The following is a 15,475-nucleotide window of genomic DNA, read 5'->3' on the forward strand; positions in this document are numbered from 1 at the left end:
AACATGTTCAATTTGGTTTAAATAATGCAAAAACAAAGTGCAATATGTGCCATGTAAGAAAGCTAACGTTTAAGTTCCTTGCTCAGAACATGAGAACATATAAAGTGGTGGTTCCTTTTAACATGAGTCTTCAATATTCCCAGGTGAGAAGTTTTAGGTTGAAGTTATTATAGGAATTATAGGGCTATTTCTCTCTACTATTTGTATTTCATTAACCTTTGACTATTGGATGTTCTTATAGGCACTTTGGTATTGCCAGTGTAACAGTATAGCTTCTGTCCCTCTCCTCGCTCCTCCCTGGGCTCAAACCAGGAACACAACGACAACAGCCACCCTTGAAGCAGCACTACCCATCGCTCCACAAAAGCCACGACCCTTGCAGAGCAAGGGGAACAACCACTCCAATTCTCAGAGCGAGTGACGTTTTAAACGCTATTAGCGTGGACCTCGCTAACTAGCTTGCCATTTCGCATCGGTTACACAAGCCTAATCTCGGGAGTTGATAGGCTTGAAGTCATAAACAGCTGCTGGCAAACGCACAAAGTGCTGTTTGAATGAATGCTTACGGGCCTGCTGGTGCCTTCCATCGCTCAGTCAGACTGCTCTATCAAATCATAGACTTAGTTATAACATGATAACACACAAATACAAGCCGTAGGTCATTAATATGGTCAATTCTGGAAACTATCATCTCAAAAATAAGATGTTTATTCTTTCAGTGAAATACGGAACCGTTCCGTATTTTATCTAACGGGTGGTATCCATAAATCTAAATATTCCTGTTACATTGCACAACCTTCAATGTTATGTCATAATTACGTAAAATTCTGGCAAATTAGGCGGCCCAATCTGTTGCATATACACTGACTCTGCGTGCAATGAACGCAAGAGAAGTGACACAATTTCACCTGGTTTATATTGCCTGTTAACCTCGATTTCTTTTAGCTAAATATGCAGGTTTAAAAATATATACTTCTGTGTATTGATTTTAAAGGCATTGATGTTTATAGTTAAGTACACATTGGAGCAACGATACACACCACATAAATTATATGCAACGCAGGACACGCTAGATACTACACATGGTTGACGATATTACTAGTTTAACTAGTGATTATGATTGATTGATTTTTATAAGATAAGTTTAATGCTAGATTTCCACACAGTCAGCTCGGGGGATTCAATCTTGCAACCTTACAGTTAACGAGTCCAACGCTCTAACCACCTGCCTCTCATTGCACTCCACGAGGAGACTGCTTGTCTTACTAAACTTACCTTGGCTTATTGCATTCGCATAACAAGCAGTCTCCTCGTGGAGTGCAATGAGAGGCAGGTGGTTAGAGCGTTGGACTCGTTAACTGTAAGGTTGCAAGATTAACTCACCCGAGCTGACTGTGTGGAAATCTGTCGTTCTGCCCCTGAACGAGGCAGCAAGTTCCTAGGCCGTCATTGAAAATAAGAATGTGTTCTTAACTGACTTGCCTAGTTAAATAAAGATGTAAAAAAAAAAAAAAAAAACGGCCAAATCAGTTTCCAAAAATACCGATTTCCGATTGTTATGAAAACTTGAATTCGGCCCTAATTAATCAGCCATTCCGATTTAATCAGTCGACCTCTAGTAGAAACTCTTCATTTGGCTATAATACATAGGCCAACACCAATCACCCACAACCAACTATCTTATCCTTTCCCAGGCCTTGCAGGTAGCCAACCGCATGTTACAACACAATAAAATGCAACAGCAACAAATCATATATTCAGAGTCCATTTTGCCAAATTTACTGCTTTTCAGCTGATTTCCCACCCTTTATGGGCCACCTAGGGGTGAGTTCAATTCCATCATTAGTTGTGCTTTTAAATGGACACTAGGTGGGCTAGTTGTTCCAAGTTAAATGTTTTTTTTTTTCATACTGTAATTGAGCGATCTTAGCTGTCAGCTTGTAAATATTTTTGCCAATTTACCTTCACCTTGTGCAGAGCTAGGGGTTGGAAACGCATGCTGGTGGAATTAGATTGCTTTAGCCACGGTCATGGAGTTCGCTAAATATTTTCATAAAGAAACTGATAAAACACACAGGTGTTATATCAAGGTGTCCTTACAAAGTTGAGGACAAAGAGCAAGAATGTCCACAACTAAAGAATCATTGTGGGATCTGAAAAGACACTTATCCCAAAAGTATGATGGTGTACTTACTACCTGCGCATGCTAAAATAAATTAGGTGGGTAGATAATTGTCATTGTAGCAACGATTTTTATAAACGTTTTGTTCTATTATCTATACAATAGGCCATTATTGATTTTGGCGTATTCCCACGTTCAAGGAGATTTCTGTTTTGATTGAGTTATTTAGCCTAAAAACCTTTTTAGGCCTACCTATAGAAAAATAATCTTCATCTTTGCCCAGCCTGGCAAGACTGGCAAAAATGGTGTTACACATCCCAAGTGGCTCTGCAAGTGTGGAGAGGATATACTCCGCTGCTGGCCGGCTCTCCAGGCACCATCGCATTAGCCTGAAGCCACAGACTGGCAAAACCTGTGTTTCTAAAAATGAATTCAAAGGCATCAACAAGTTATTTTTTGTTGAATTTGTATTTAATTATATTTAAATACAGAGCCTATATGCACAATTTTCACAAAACAAAAAATACTTAAAAAAATATTTATCGCTTATCATATAATTTAAATTATTCTTTATGATAACTAGTATAAAATATATCGATAATTGTGCACATTTTCCATAATTTTCACCCTAATTATTAATTTACAAAGTACACAGGTCAAGAATTTTATTCTGAAGGATTCTAAAAATCCATGACCCGGAAGTACTTAGTTATTCTTGCCTGCTTCACAGTGGTCCTGCTATGTTAGGTTACAAGTATGGATATGCTCAAAACATAGGTGTAGCTTCAGGAAGGGATACATGTTCTTGTAGATACAGGAAGACCACATATATTGTTAAAATGGGTTCTTAACTACCTTTTTTTCTTTACACATAACATGTTCTCTCCAGCTATTTCCATACTAGCTAACATGATATCTAACTTGTCAAGAAGTAGCTAGCTAAGCATGCTAGCTTGTCACTCATGTGAGCAGGTTCCTGTATTTAATTTGAGGTGGGAGTAGTTGCCTCAATTTTATGAGGAAAATAAGCAGGCAGATTCATTTTACACTGACTGATTACCCTTCCATCAATTTATCCTGCTTATGATAAGACAAACATATCAGTTTCTGTCTAGAATAACACACTTTAGCGATCAGGTAAACATAAGAATCCCTGTGTCCTTCATAGCCCACCCGCATATTACTATTTTTTACACAACTCACTGCTTAAATTGGCCATGTATTATTGCAAATGCCCAACAGTTCACATCCAGCTGCACCGGCATAGTTGAGCCCAACCTGTGTATATTGTCATGAGTAATGAATATTCTGATGCTACAAAACACATTCTAGACTAACATTGCCAACACTCGCATTAACCAGAGCGCTCAGTCATCTCTTTGACCAGTAAAGCAAATATAACACAGTTCAACATTGTGCATGCAGTATTCACATCCCTGGAGGATCAGTGATGACACTCATTAAATAGTACTTTCATTCCCTTAAAACCAATAATGCAATTTAATATTGACAGTTGTTATTACTCTGTGTATATGCAGGTGCTGGCTGTGACATAAGTTTGCTTTACCCTGTTTTTTTTAATGCATCAGGCTGTCCCTTTCACTCTGTTAACTCATTACACATTGCCTATATAATCACACAACCTCTCAATCTTTTGCAGGTTAGGAAACAAACACCGCTGACAAGCGAAAACCAAAGGCCCCCTGGAAAAAGTTTTCCTGTGGATCATTTGACTGCAGTTTGGTTGAAGTGAAAGGAGTCTCCATCCCTCTCTGTGATTGTTTTGGAGAGACAGGCGAGTTGTGTGCTAAAGGACTGCGATGCATCGCTTAAGGACTTGCGCTGCCCGGCTGCGGCCGCTGACAGCCTCTCAGACTGCTCAGAACTTTTCACAGCAGAGGCGTGTGGCCGTACCAAGGACTTTTCAGCCATTTAGGTGCTACACCGCGCCTGTGGCTGCCGAGCCTTTCCTCAATGGAACAAGCTCCAATTATGTGGAGGAGATGTACTATTCATGGCTAGAGGACCCCAAGAGTGTTCATAAGGTAAGGCCCTTTACCCGCGGAGGAGTGGGGTGTTCTCAGGGCATCCAGCTCCTACAGAGTGAGATCTTCCTGCACTTTCTGTCTCGGGGGGGTCTTTCGCGGTGTGAAATTCATGGGTAGATGCAGCTTTGTTAACACATCGACAATAATTAGCCCAGCATATGTGACTCACCACCTGTATTCGGTCTTATGTAGCAACATTTGAATTTCAGTTTTTCTACATTGGATAAAAGTAGAAACTCAGAGCTACGAAATGGTTATCATACACTACATTTGAGGAAACAATGGGAAAGAAATTATGCTTTGAAAGCTGATCAACTCCTTATTGAGAGAACCGTCTTTCAATGTTTTGGTACTACTATTGGAGAGGAGAGCCCCTCTTTGTCTACACCCATTTCAGCATTGTTCACACCCTCTTAAGCCTTAGCCACACATCTCTTTGAGGGTTGATCCCAGTTCTGTACAAACTTGCCAGCTACTTCCAGACATCTAAGAGAGAGAGAAAGAACAGCTCACTGAACATTACTCACTTTATCTGTGGTTTCGCATTCAGAGCGCACACTGGACACTCTGGCCAATAAGTAGGGTTGTTCTAAGAGCTCTGACCTCACGACAGTCAAGCACCTAAGCTAACTGGCTGACATTGGCTAGCTACGTCCAGACACGTATGAGAGAACACCCCACTCTGACCGTTTTACTCGCCCTAGCAGAGCTGGTTAGGCTTTTTTCATGTTATCCAGAGTGTTGGTGACTGTAACTGCTGTTGGCAACAATTTAAAAATGCTTTGTTGACGAAGTTCACTGACACCAGACATATTCAACGGGTGTTGTGCTTTCAAAAAGGCATCAGTTATTCTGCGCTCTGGCACACTGACGCGAGACCTTTGTTAAGAAATTTAGCTAGATAGCTAGCTAGGTAAACAATGAATCCCAATGCATGACATAACGTTAGTTAGCAAGCCAGCCAGCTAATGTTAGCTAGCTAGCTTAACAGTACACTGTAACTTGAAATTAAAATACTTTGTCAAAATTAGTTAAGATATGTAGCTAGCTAGCTAAACAATGGACCATAATCACAACTCATGACGTTACTACCCTGCATGAATGCAGGTAGTTAACCAACCAGATTCTATGGCTATAACTAGCTAAGCAAATGTGTCTGAGATGCAAGGAATAAGATCATACACATAACGTTAGCTAGCGACCCAGCCAGCTAATGTTAATTTGTTAACAGTACACTTGAAATTAAACCACTTTCTGTCAAAATTAGAAACGTGAAATATCTGAATCTTACCAGTATACATCATGGTTGGACGCCTCTCCTGTGTGATGCCATGCATGGTTGCCTTAGTTTTACGATGTTATCCAGACTGTTGTTTTTTCCATCTCCTTAGCTATCATACTCGAATTCCACTTTCAAAACTCGGTTCTCCAGAAAGTGGAGAGCATACACATAACGTTAGATAGCGAGCCAGCAAGCTAACCTAACATTACACTTTAACTTGACATTAGGTTTATGCAGTTTTACAATGTGGAATTTCTTTTTTTTTTAAAGCTGCGTTTGATACGATTACCTAAACATACTGACCAGCTCCAATAGACAGATGCGTGCTATGTGGCAGACCAATCCAAACTTAACTCTCGGCATGTCCAGCCCACTCATCCCAGCCAATCATGGCTAGCGGGAAGGCTGCTCACTTTTTCTGTGGCTAACCAGCTAGGCTCTTAATGTAACCATTTTATTCGTATGTACAGATGGCATACAAGTTTGATAAGGCCCAGTGCAGTCAGTGAACTTCATGTTTTTTTAAAATATATTTTCACACTGAGGTTGGAATAATGCTGGAAAATTGTGAACATAATGCAATTTTAGTGTAAGAGCTGTTCGAATAGACGGCCTGAAATTTCAGCCTACTTCGGTGGAATGGAGTTTTGGCGTTCCATGGTGACATCACCATGCAGGAAATTAGTTAATGGTGAATTTTACCCTGGCTCTGCCATGGCATTTAGTCCCTACTAAATTAGCAACATTACGTTTTTGTCATTAACATCAACTTTATCCAAACCCCAAGCTGGAACGAGCGCATCTTCATTTCACTGGTAGAATTGGGAAGTTTTTACTTCCTGTGTATTCGTCTGTTCATAGCGATCCACAAAGTCCAGCATTCGTAGAAACGACATTGTTTACTTAAAACAGCCAACACGCAATAATCTCAGAACTTCTCTAGGCATTTTATACATTGTCATTTTGTAACTTATTTGTAATTATTTTACCGCTTTTTCTCACCAATTTTGTGATATCCAATTGGTAGTTTGTCTTGTCCCATCTCTGCAGCTCCCGTGCGGACTAGGGAGAGGCGAAGGTTGAGAGCCATGTGTCCTCCGAAACACGACCCTGCCAAGCCGCACTGCTTCTTGACGCAACATTTGTTCCTTCTGGCTGCGCTAATTACAAATAAGCGCAAAAATGAGTTACCATTCTACCAACCAGCGATTTACCCCTATGCTGCCAGGGGTTTTTCGGCTATCAAGAATGATGCTTATGGTGACCAAAGATTATCAGTAGTATTTTCAGGCTGAACAGATAGTGAATCCATTTCGACGAGACCTGAGAAGTGATGCGGTGCCATTGTTTTCTCCCTTCGAAAAGAAGATTTTCAATTGCAGTAGAGGTAACATAACATTAGCTGGACTAGGTACGTTAGCTAGGTAACGTTACAGTCCTGAAAGCCATCAGCTAAATCATATAGCTAGTTATCTTTTGAATACGCACTGAAAATCATTTTCTTGCATGCCATGGTAGTCACTTCTAGACTGGTAGGTAGCTAGCTAGGTACCTTCTGCAGAGTAAACATGTTTGTCTGTTCGTTCTACCTTTTGGGCTAACATTAGCTGATGTAAGCTAGCTAACGTTAGAAAATAAGAGTAACTCAATCTGGTAGCCATCTATTCCACACTTGTATGGAAAACGCTCTGTTACAAAAAAATAGAATTGTCGAAATAGCTAACTCGCCCTCGGTGTGTTGGTAGTAAAGATAAATAGCTATGGGTGGTAAGTTGGTTCTCAGCTGGCTAGCAGTCTTTCTGCCAATCTAGTGATGCTAACTAACTGATAATATTGAAATGTTCATGTTCGGTGTGCTAAGATAGACAATTTAATAGAGATCAATACAATTAGTGGGGTGATTTAAATTGTTTTTGTTGTAGGTGGTACATTATTTGATTCCACCAGCATGTGTTTCCAACCCCTTGCTCTGCACAAGGGGAAGGTAAATGGGCAAAAATATTTACACGTTGATGACTAAGATAGCTCAATTACAGTAAGCATGGCATAAACATGAATTGGGAAGCTTTTGCATGGGTTTGTGTTGTGGGGTCATAGCTAGTTAGATGTAGCTTGTGGACCGCGCACCTTCCAGACTAATTTAGTCTACCCCTTTTCTCTTTTGACCTTTTCAAAAACTGGTTATCTGGAGTCCGTCCACGGGCCCTGCTGAAAAGTAGGCCGTCAATGTAAATAAGTATTTGTTTTTAACTGACCTGCCTAGTTAAATGAAGGTAAAATAAATATTTTATTAAATAAATAAAATATATATGTATATTCTCAAAACACAATACACGTCTACAAAAATCCCCTGCTACTATTGAGAAGAATGACCTGTCAAAGTCAATGGGCAGGGGGAGGTTTACAGATCTTTTACAGGTCTTTGAGGTGAGGAAGGGGTTTTGTTTGTACATAGACGGTATTGTTGTGAATGAGAACAATCGATTGAGGAGAAATAGCACTTTTCAATCTCCCATACACAACAATACATTAAACTGCCTTAATGTTGCTGTATCCCAGGAAGAGTAGCTGCTGCGTTGGCAGGAGCTAATGGGATCCTTAATAAATACATACTGTTTAAGAACTGCACTACTAAGACTTTTCACACCTTCCGCAGCCCCCCAGCCCATTCACTTTGAATGATCTTTCCTCTCAAAAGTAGCTGCCAATGTCCCTCATTGTCCCTAATCGCTACACTAGTCTGTCTCCCAATCGGTTGACACTTTTACCAACAATGGTGTGTTGCCCTACGTCCATTCCACAAAAAGTGTAAAACGGTACCAACACAACCATGTCTTTCCAGTGGACGTGCATTACCAGCGAATCTTCTGCGAGAGGTCCAAACAGTTTGTGGTTAAGATCTACGAGCCTTACACCACTTTCGGCAGTCTTATCCAGCTGGCTGTACACCACAGACGGGACAAGACCATTCCCCCTAAGCACTCAGCTTCCACAGCCCACCAAGTCAAACACCATTGCCAGTGTACCGAAGCTGGATAAAGGACCATAAAATAAATATGGATATTTTCGATCAAACCTCAATGTGTCTGCCTTTATCGATTCACAGAATATACACTGCTCAAAAAAATCAAGGGAACACTTAAACAACACAATGTAACTCCAAGTCAATCACACTTCTGTGAAATCAAACTGTCCACTTAGGAAGCAACACTGATTGACAATAAATTTCACATGCTGTTGTGCAAATGGAATAGACAACAGGTGAAAATTATAGACAATTAGCAAGACACCCTCAATAAAGGAGTGGTTCTGCAGGTGGTGACAACGGGACCACTTCTCAGTTCCTATGCTTCCTGGCTGATGTTTTGGTCACTTTTGAATGCTGGCGGTGCTTTCACTCTAGTGGTAGCATGAGAAAGGTAGTATACAACCCACACAAGTGGCTCAGGTAGTGCAGCTCATCCAGGATGGCACATCAATGCGAGCTGTGGCAATAAGGTTTGCTGTGTCTGTCAGCGTAGTGTCCAGAGCATGGAGGCGCTACCAGGAGACAGGCCAGTACATCAGGAGACGTGGAGGAGGCCGTAGGAGTGCAACAACCCAGCAGCAGGACCGCTACCTCCGCCTTTGTGCAAGGAGGAGCACTGCCAGAGCACTGCAAAATTACCTCCAGCAGGCCACAAATGTGCATGTGTCTGCTCAAACGGTCAGAAACAGACTCCATGAGGGCCCGACGTCCACAGGTGGGGGTTGTGCTTACAGCCCTGGCATTTGCCAGAGAACACCAAGATTGGCAAATTCGCCACTGGCGCCCTGTGCTCTTCACAAATGAAAGCAGGTTCACACTGAGCACATGTGACAGACGACAGTGTCTGGAGACGCCGTGGAGAACGTTCTGCTGCCTGCAGCATCTTCCAGCATGACCGGTTTGGCGTTGGGTCAGTCATGGTGTGGAGTGGCATTTCTTTGTGGGGCCGCACAGCCCTCCATGTGCTCGCCAGAGGTAGCCTGACTGCCATTAGTGTTAGAGTTGCGTCAATTTGAATCTGGTATCAGGATAAATATGACAATGAGTCACAGATTGAATACTATGTCTTTTTTATTAGCTAGGCAATAAGTGGTAAATGCAATTTTCGTATATACGGGCTCTCTGTCCCACCTCGCAGGGCAAACAGAGAACTGACTTGTTCTTGACAAAGATATTATAAATATACCCTGACAGAGATAGTTCCTGCTTCCGAGCCGGCCTGTCAGAGTAGAGACTGGGCGTGGTTTAAACTCACCCAGCCTATTGTTGATTGTTGGCGTAGAGGCTGGTCCCAGCCCCCTAAACGCTTCAGTTGATAGATGTAACTGTTGCTGTGAAGAATATCTATGCGCTCATGCTCGATACCGTTATCTCGCACCTGGCTCCTGTTATCTAACAAAAGACCGTTTGTTCTCGCAACACTACGTTCTGAATGTGCCCCCCCCCCCCCCCCCAACTCATTGCACAGTTCCTGTCTTCATGTTATTCTGTATTTTTCCATCATGAGAAAGGCCCATGGCCCTGAAACTGTTGACAATGTTTCAAGTCAGCTATGTTGCATAACACATGCATACATCCACACAAGCCAACAGCAGATAATATTCAATCACATATATGGTAACGGGCTATAGTTCATAACACAGAATCCTCATATTAGGTACCGAGATGACATCCTCAGACCCCTTGTGAGACTATATGCCGGTGCGGTTGGCCCTGGGTTCCTCCTAATGCAAGACAATGCTAGACCTCATGTTGCTGGAGTGTGTCAGCAGTTCCTGCAAGAGGAAGGCATTGATGCTATGGACTAGCCCGCCCGTTCCCCAGACCTGAATCCAATTGAGCACATCTGGGACATCATGTCTCGCTCCATCCACCAACGCCACGTTGCACCACAGACTGTCCAGGAATTGACGGATGCTTTAGTCCAGGTCTGGGAGGAGATCCCTCAGGAGACCATCCGCCACCTCATCAGGAGCATCTCCAGGCGCTGTAGGGAGGTCGTACAGGCACGTGGAGGCCACACACACTACTGAGCCTCATTTTGACTTGTTTTAAGGACATTACATCAAAGTTGGATCAGCCTGTAGTGTGGTTTTCCACTTTAAATTTGAGTGCGACTCCAAATCCAGACCTCCATGGGTTGATAAATTTGATTTCCATTGATAATTTTTGTGTGATTTTGTTGTCAGCACATTCGCCTATGTAAAGAGAAAATTATTTAAGAATATTTCATTCATTCAGATCTAGGATGTTATTTTAGTGTTCCCTTTATTTTTTTTAGCAGTGTATTTATGTGAGCTGTACCATCATCAATATGTTGGTTTCAGATATATCCAAATGTTGATTTGGCAATCTAAAATACAGGAGTGTATAATATTTAATGACTCAAAAAATACTGGGAGTTACAGGACTAGGCCCTGTTGTAGCACAGAGAATTTTCTACCATCCTTAGCTTGGCGATGCAGTCTTTGTCTTCGATTAGTGGAAACTGGAGTCTAAATGTCCGTGTCCAGTTGCAGGGTGTCCATTTGAATTTTAGAAAATGCTCAATTATTAAAAAGCTTTTTTGTTGCTTCATGAAGTAATCCGTCAGTCTACGCCGAGGACCAAGACTGCATCGCCCGTAAATCTTTGGGTAAATCACATCTGGTGTTAAATCACAGCTGTAGCTAAGATAACTGATAACATCTGTTAGCAGATGATGGGGAGAGGTGGTCATGATGAAATTGCTATTCCAAAGAAACACTAAGTTCAGGGAACACTTGTAAAGCTGTTGGAGTGTTGTCATGATCAAGCTGACATTCAGGTCCTCTCGAGTCATCTTCTGCATGAAGTCCAGCATGTCCAGTCCATCAAGAGGGATACAGTTCACGGGATACAGTTTTGCTACAATGACACATGCAGGCAAAGGAATTATGTTTCTCTCCCAAGAATCCACTCCAGAAAGAATCCCATACACCACACGTTGTAGTCTATAAGACTGAGCAAGCATAACAACATTAGGGTAGACTAGTGAAAGTACGTAGGCACAGAGATTGCATTTAGAACAATATGTAGCCTAATAGGAAGAAATATGGCATAACCTGAACCTTTGCACAGTGAACAGACCCTACAAATGTACCTAGGTAAGTAAGTAGTTAGTATCTAGCTACAGCCATGTTTTTAACAGGCATATATATTTTTTTATAGTAGTATCAGTTTGAGATTTACAACAGTTTAATTGTTGTATTGTTTCTCCTCACTCACTGTTAGCTACTAAACTTAGCTTGCTGCATAGCCAACAATTGTTTGTTTGGAATCATTTCTTGCATCATGCCTATAATTTTGTGATTTTGGAATGCATCCATGTGCATAGTCATAACCACTGTCAACCCTTGTTTAGAGGAATCACTTGAAGCCATTGTCTGCTCAGTTTCAGTTTTGCCCAAAAGATTGTTAGTGTACACCCCCATTCAAAAAATTCTGCCTTGGGGAGGGAAGGGGCCAGAGCTTGACGCAACGCCCCACCCCAGTTGTAGTCTTTCAGAGCCTGGAGAAATGTGTCAGCTTGTGTGTTTAGCAATATCACTGAAAGACGTCCAATTGCCCTATCAAACAAGGCCAACCATATCTACATGCACAGTAACATAGGCTATATGTGATACTGATTACACTAAGTGAAATGCTACCCCCCCCCCAACCAATACACCGGAAGCTGTCATAGGGTTCCTCCTGTGCAGTGGTGATTTTAGCATGTAAATCATGGTGCCACACACTCAACCTGTATTTTAGATGCATGCCAACAAAAGGCACAACACTAAACAATACATTAATTGCACAATAAGGATGACAAAGGGTGCCCACAAACTGTTAAGGCCTACAGAAAGCTGTCCTGACAGTGGAGCTTTTCTTTCAGCCCCATGGTGTGAATCCTTACCACCGCTACACCTGGCTTTCAGCGGAGCCTTGTCTGGTATCAAAGTTATTCAGCCTCATTTACTCTCTTTTTAAAAACCACGGCTGATTTAGTTTAAATAAATGTTTTTTACTGGCTCCTTTTGGATTTGTGTAACTCGATAAGAACTGCATTTTCCTTCAATAATAACGAATGCCGGCATGACTGTTGAACAATACACAAACATGACATTTATGTTCAGTAAATTTGTTAGAGCCGTTAGAGCCGTGTTTAAATGGTATAAGTATAATCAAGTGCAAGCAAACGAGCTGCGACAAGATAGGCCTTTGTTCAGCACTTTAAAAATGCACACCAATAGAAATTCAGAAGTGTTAGTTCAGATAAGCTGACGCCTTACTGTACAGTCGTGGCCTAAAGTTTTGAGAATTACCCAAATATTAACTTTCACAAAGTCTGCTGCCTCACACGGAACCCAAACCGGCTGCGCGCGTGCACCATCGTGTATAAATGTATTTTGTCCCCCCACACCAAACGCGATCACGACACGCAGGTTAAAATATCAAAACAAACTCTAAACCAATTACATTAATTTGGGGACAGGTCGAAAAACATGAAACATGTATGGAAATTTAGCTAGCTAGCTTGCACATGCTAGCTAATTTGTCCTGAGAAAAAACATTTGGTTGTTGTTTTACCTGAAATGCACAAGGTCCTCTACTCCGACAATTAATCCACACATAAAATGGTCAACCAAATCGTTTCTAGTCCCCTCTCCTCCTTCCAGGCTTTTTTCGTCTTTGAACTTATATGGTGATTGGCATCTAAACTTTCATATTCACATAAACTTTCACTATTACCACGACAACTGGAAAAACAGTTTGTCTTTCAATCAGGGTACCTGCTTCTATAAACCAATGAGGAGATGGGAGAGGCAGGACTTGCAGCGCGATCTGCGTCAGAAATAGAAGTCCTTCCTATTTTAGCCCTTGGCAATGCAGGTGCAAGGTGCTCCATCGTGCTGGAAAAGGCATTGTTCATCACCAAACTTCCTGGATGGTTGGGAGAAGTTGCTCTCGGAGGATGTGTTGGTACCATTATTTATTCATTGCTGTGTTCTTAGGCAAAATTGTGAGTGAGCCCAGTCCCTTGGCTGAGAAGCAACCCCACACATGAATGGTCTCAGGATGCTTTACTGTTGGCATGACACAGGACTGATGGTAGCGCTCGCCTTGTCTTCTCCGGACAAGCTTTTTTCCGAATGCCCTCAAACAATCGGAAAGGGGATTCATCAGAGAAAATGACTGCAATCCAATCCCTGTACCTTTTGCAGAATATCAGTCTGTCCCTGATGTTTTTCCTGGAGAGAAGTGGCTTCTTTGCTGCCCTTCTTGACACCGGGCCATCCTCCAAAAGTCTTCGCCTCACTGTGCGTGCAGATGCTCTCACACCTGCCTGCTGTCATTCCTGAGCAAGCTCTGTACTGGTGGTCCCCCGATCTGCAGCTGAATCAACTTTAAGAGACGGTCCTGGCGCTTGCTGGACTTTCTTGGGCGCCCTGAAGCCTTCTTCACAACAATTGAACCGCTCTCCTTGAAGTTCTTGGTGATCCAATAATTGGTTCATTTAAGTGCAATCTTACTGGCAGCAATATCCTTGCCTGTGAAGCCCTTTTGTGCAAAGTAATGATGACTGCACGTGTTTCCTTGCAGGTACCTATGGTTGACAGAGGAAGAACAATGATTCCAAGCACCACCCTCCTTTTGAAGCTTCCAGTCTGTTATTCAAACTCAATCAGCATGACAGACAGCCTTGTCCTCGTCAACACTCACACCTGTGTTAACGAGAGAATCACTGACATGATGTCAGCTAGTCCTTTTGTGGCAGGGCTGAAATGCAGTGGAAATGTGTTTTTGGGATTCAGTTCATTTGCATGGCAAAGAGGTACTTAAGTCACCACACAGTGAGAGACCCGATATGCAGTTAGCCTACTGTTTTGAAGTATTTTATTAGGCTTTTGTGGTGTTGTGTCTTTAGTATCCTTAATGTGATGACGTGCTATTTTATCAAATCGATTACCTAACGTTTAATTGACTACCTGATTGAATTAAATCATGCAACAATTAACTCATTAATAACCTGGGGCGCCACGGATTAAGTTTATTTAAGGAGTTACGTCTTCCGAATTAACTCTTAGATCTAAAGATCTCTTACATTTCAGTCATCGATCAGTCATTAATTATTCTTTGCCTTTTATCAGTCTCAAACAAGAATTTTACGACATTCAGATATCTGCACGAACCCTAGTTTCCATTATGAATCAGCCATATACATTGGCTTAATTATTTATTTACTAACTAAATAATCACACACAATTACATAACAGATATTGGTTACTAACAATGATAGAAAAGTCTCTAGTGTGCTAAGCTGATATGAGAGCTTGGTAGACAAAGGGAAGGGGTGTGGACCTCTCAAGAGTGGGAAACTCCTAGCTTATAACTACACTCATAGAAATTGCTAATACTTTACATGAACAACCGCTCATTTGAAAATTTAAATTGCGATTTACATATTTACGAGTATGTCTTGTTGTCTCTCGCTGTGTTCGCCGGTCCATCTGCTGGAGAGAGTCAACAAAAGTCTGGTTGACTTCTGGGGGAACACAGTCTGTCGTTGTTGTAGGTGGTTAGAATTCGGAAATGTACTCCTAAAATAGATGCTTCGGCGGTTGTCAGTATTCTCATTCGAGATTTACGTAATTTCTAGCCGCAGACTAGTAATTATACATCTAAGATTTGCTCTTATTCTGTACTGTTCGAAAAATCTGAGTTTAACCATTTGCAACCTTAGTTTACACCGTGGTTTGCGTGGTCTTAACCACTCGAGACATCTGGCTTGCCTGAGTCTCTTTGGCATAAATGTTTTATTTCGTCACTGGTGGTTTTATATTCTGGAGAAGAAAAGGACGGTTCCTTGACACCGACGTAATGTCTATGCTCACATGGACATGGCCACTGACTAGTTAATCTTTATATGAAAAGCCATACTCATTTAGAAAGTTAATTTCACATTACATCTTTTCAAAAATAGTTTAATGTTT

The 15,475-nt window shown here is 41.7% G+C and overlaps 1 protein-coding gene across 7 annotated transcripts in view; it reads left to right on the plus strand.

Annotated features, from left to right (window-relative positions):
* ogdha (oxoglutarate dehydrogenase a) overlaps positions 1-15,475 on the plus strand; it is a 72,864-nt gene that overhangs the window by 11,969 nt on the left and 45,420 nt on the right. For all 7 annotated transcript variants that reach the window (XM_021606721.3, XM_021606722.3, XM_090238155.1 and 4 more), the window contains one exon: positions 3,783-4,167. In XM_021606721.3, coding sequence (XP_021462396.1) covers positions 3,943-4,167 — 225 coding nt within the window. In that variant the 5' untranslated portion in view covers positions 3,783-3,942. The remainder of the gene's footprint in view (positions 1-3,782; positions 4,168-15,475) is intronic.

This window comes from Oncorhynchus mykiss, chromosome 6, assembly GCF_057628025.1.
Source record: "Oncorhynchus mykiss isolate SJ-2025 chromosome 6, ASM5762802v1, whole genome shotgun sequence".
NCBI lineage: Eukaryota > Metazoa > Chordata > Actinopteri > Salmoniformes > Salmonidae > Oncorhynchus > Oncorhynchus mykiss.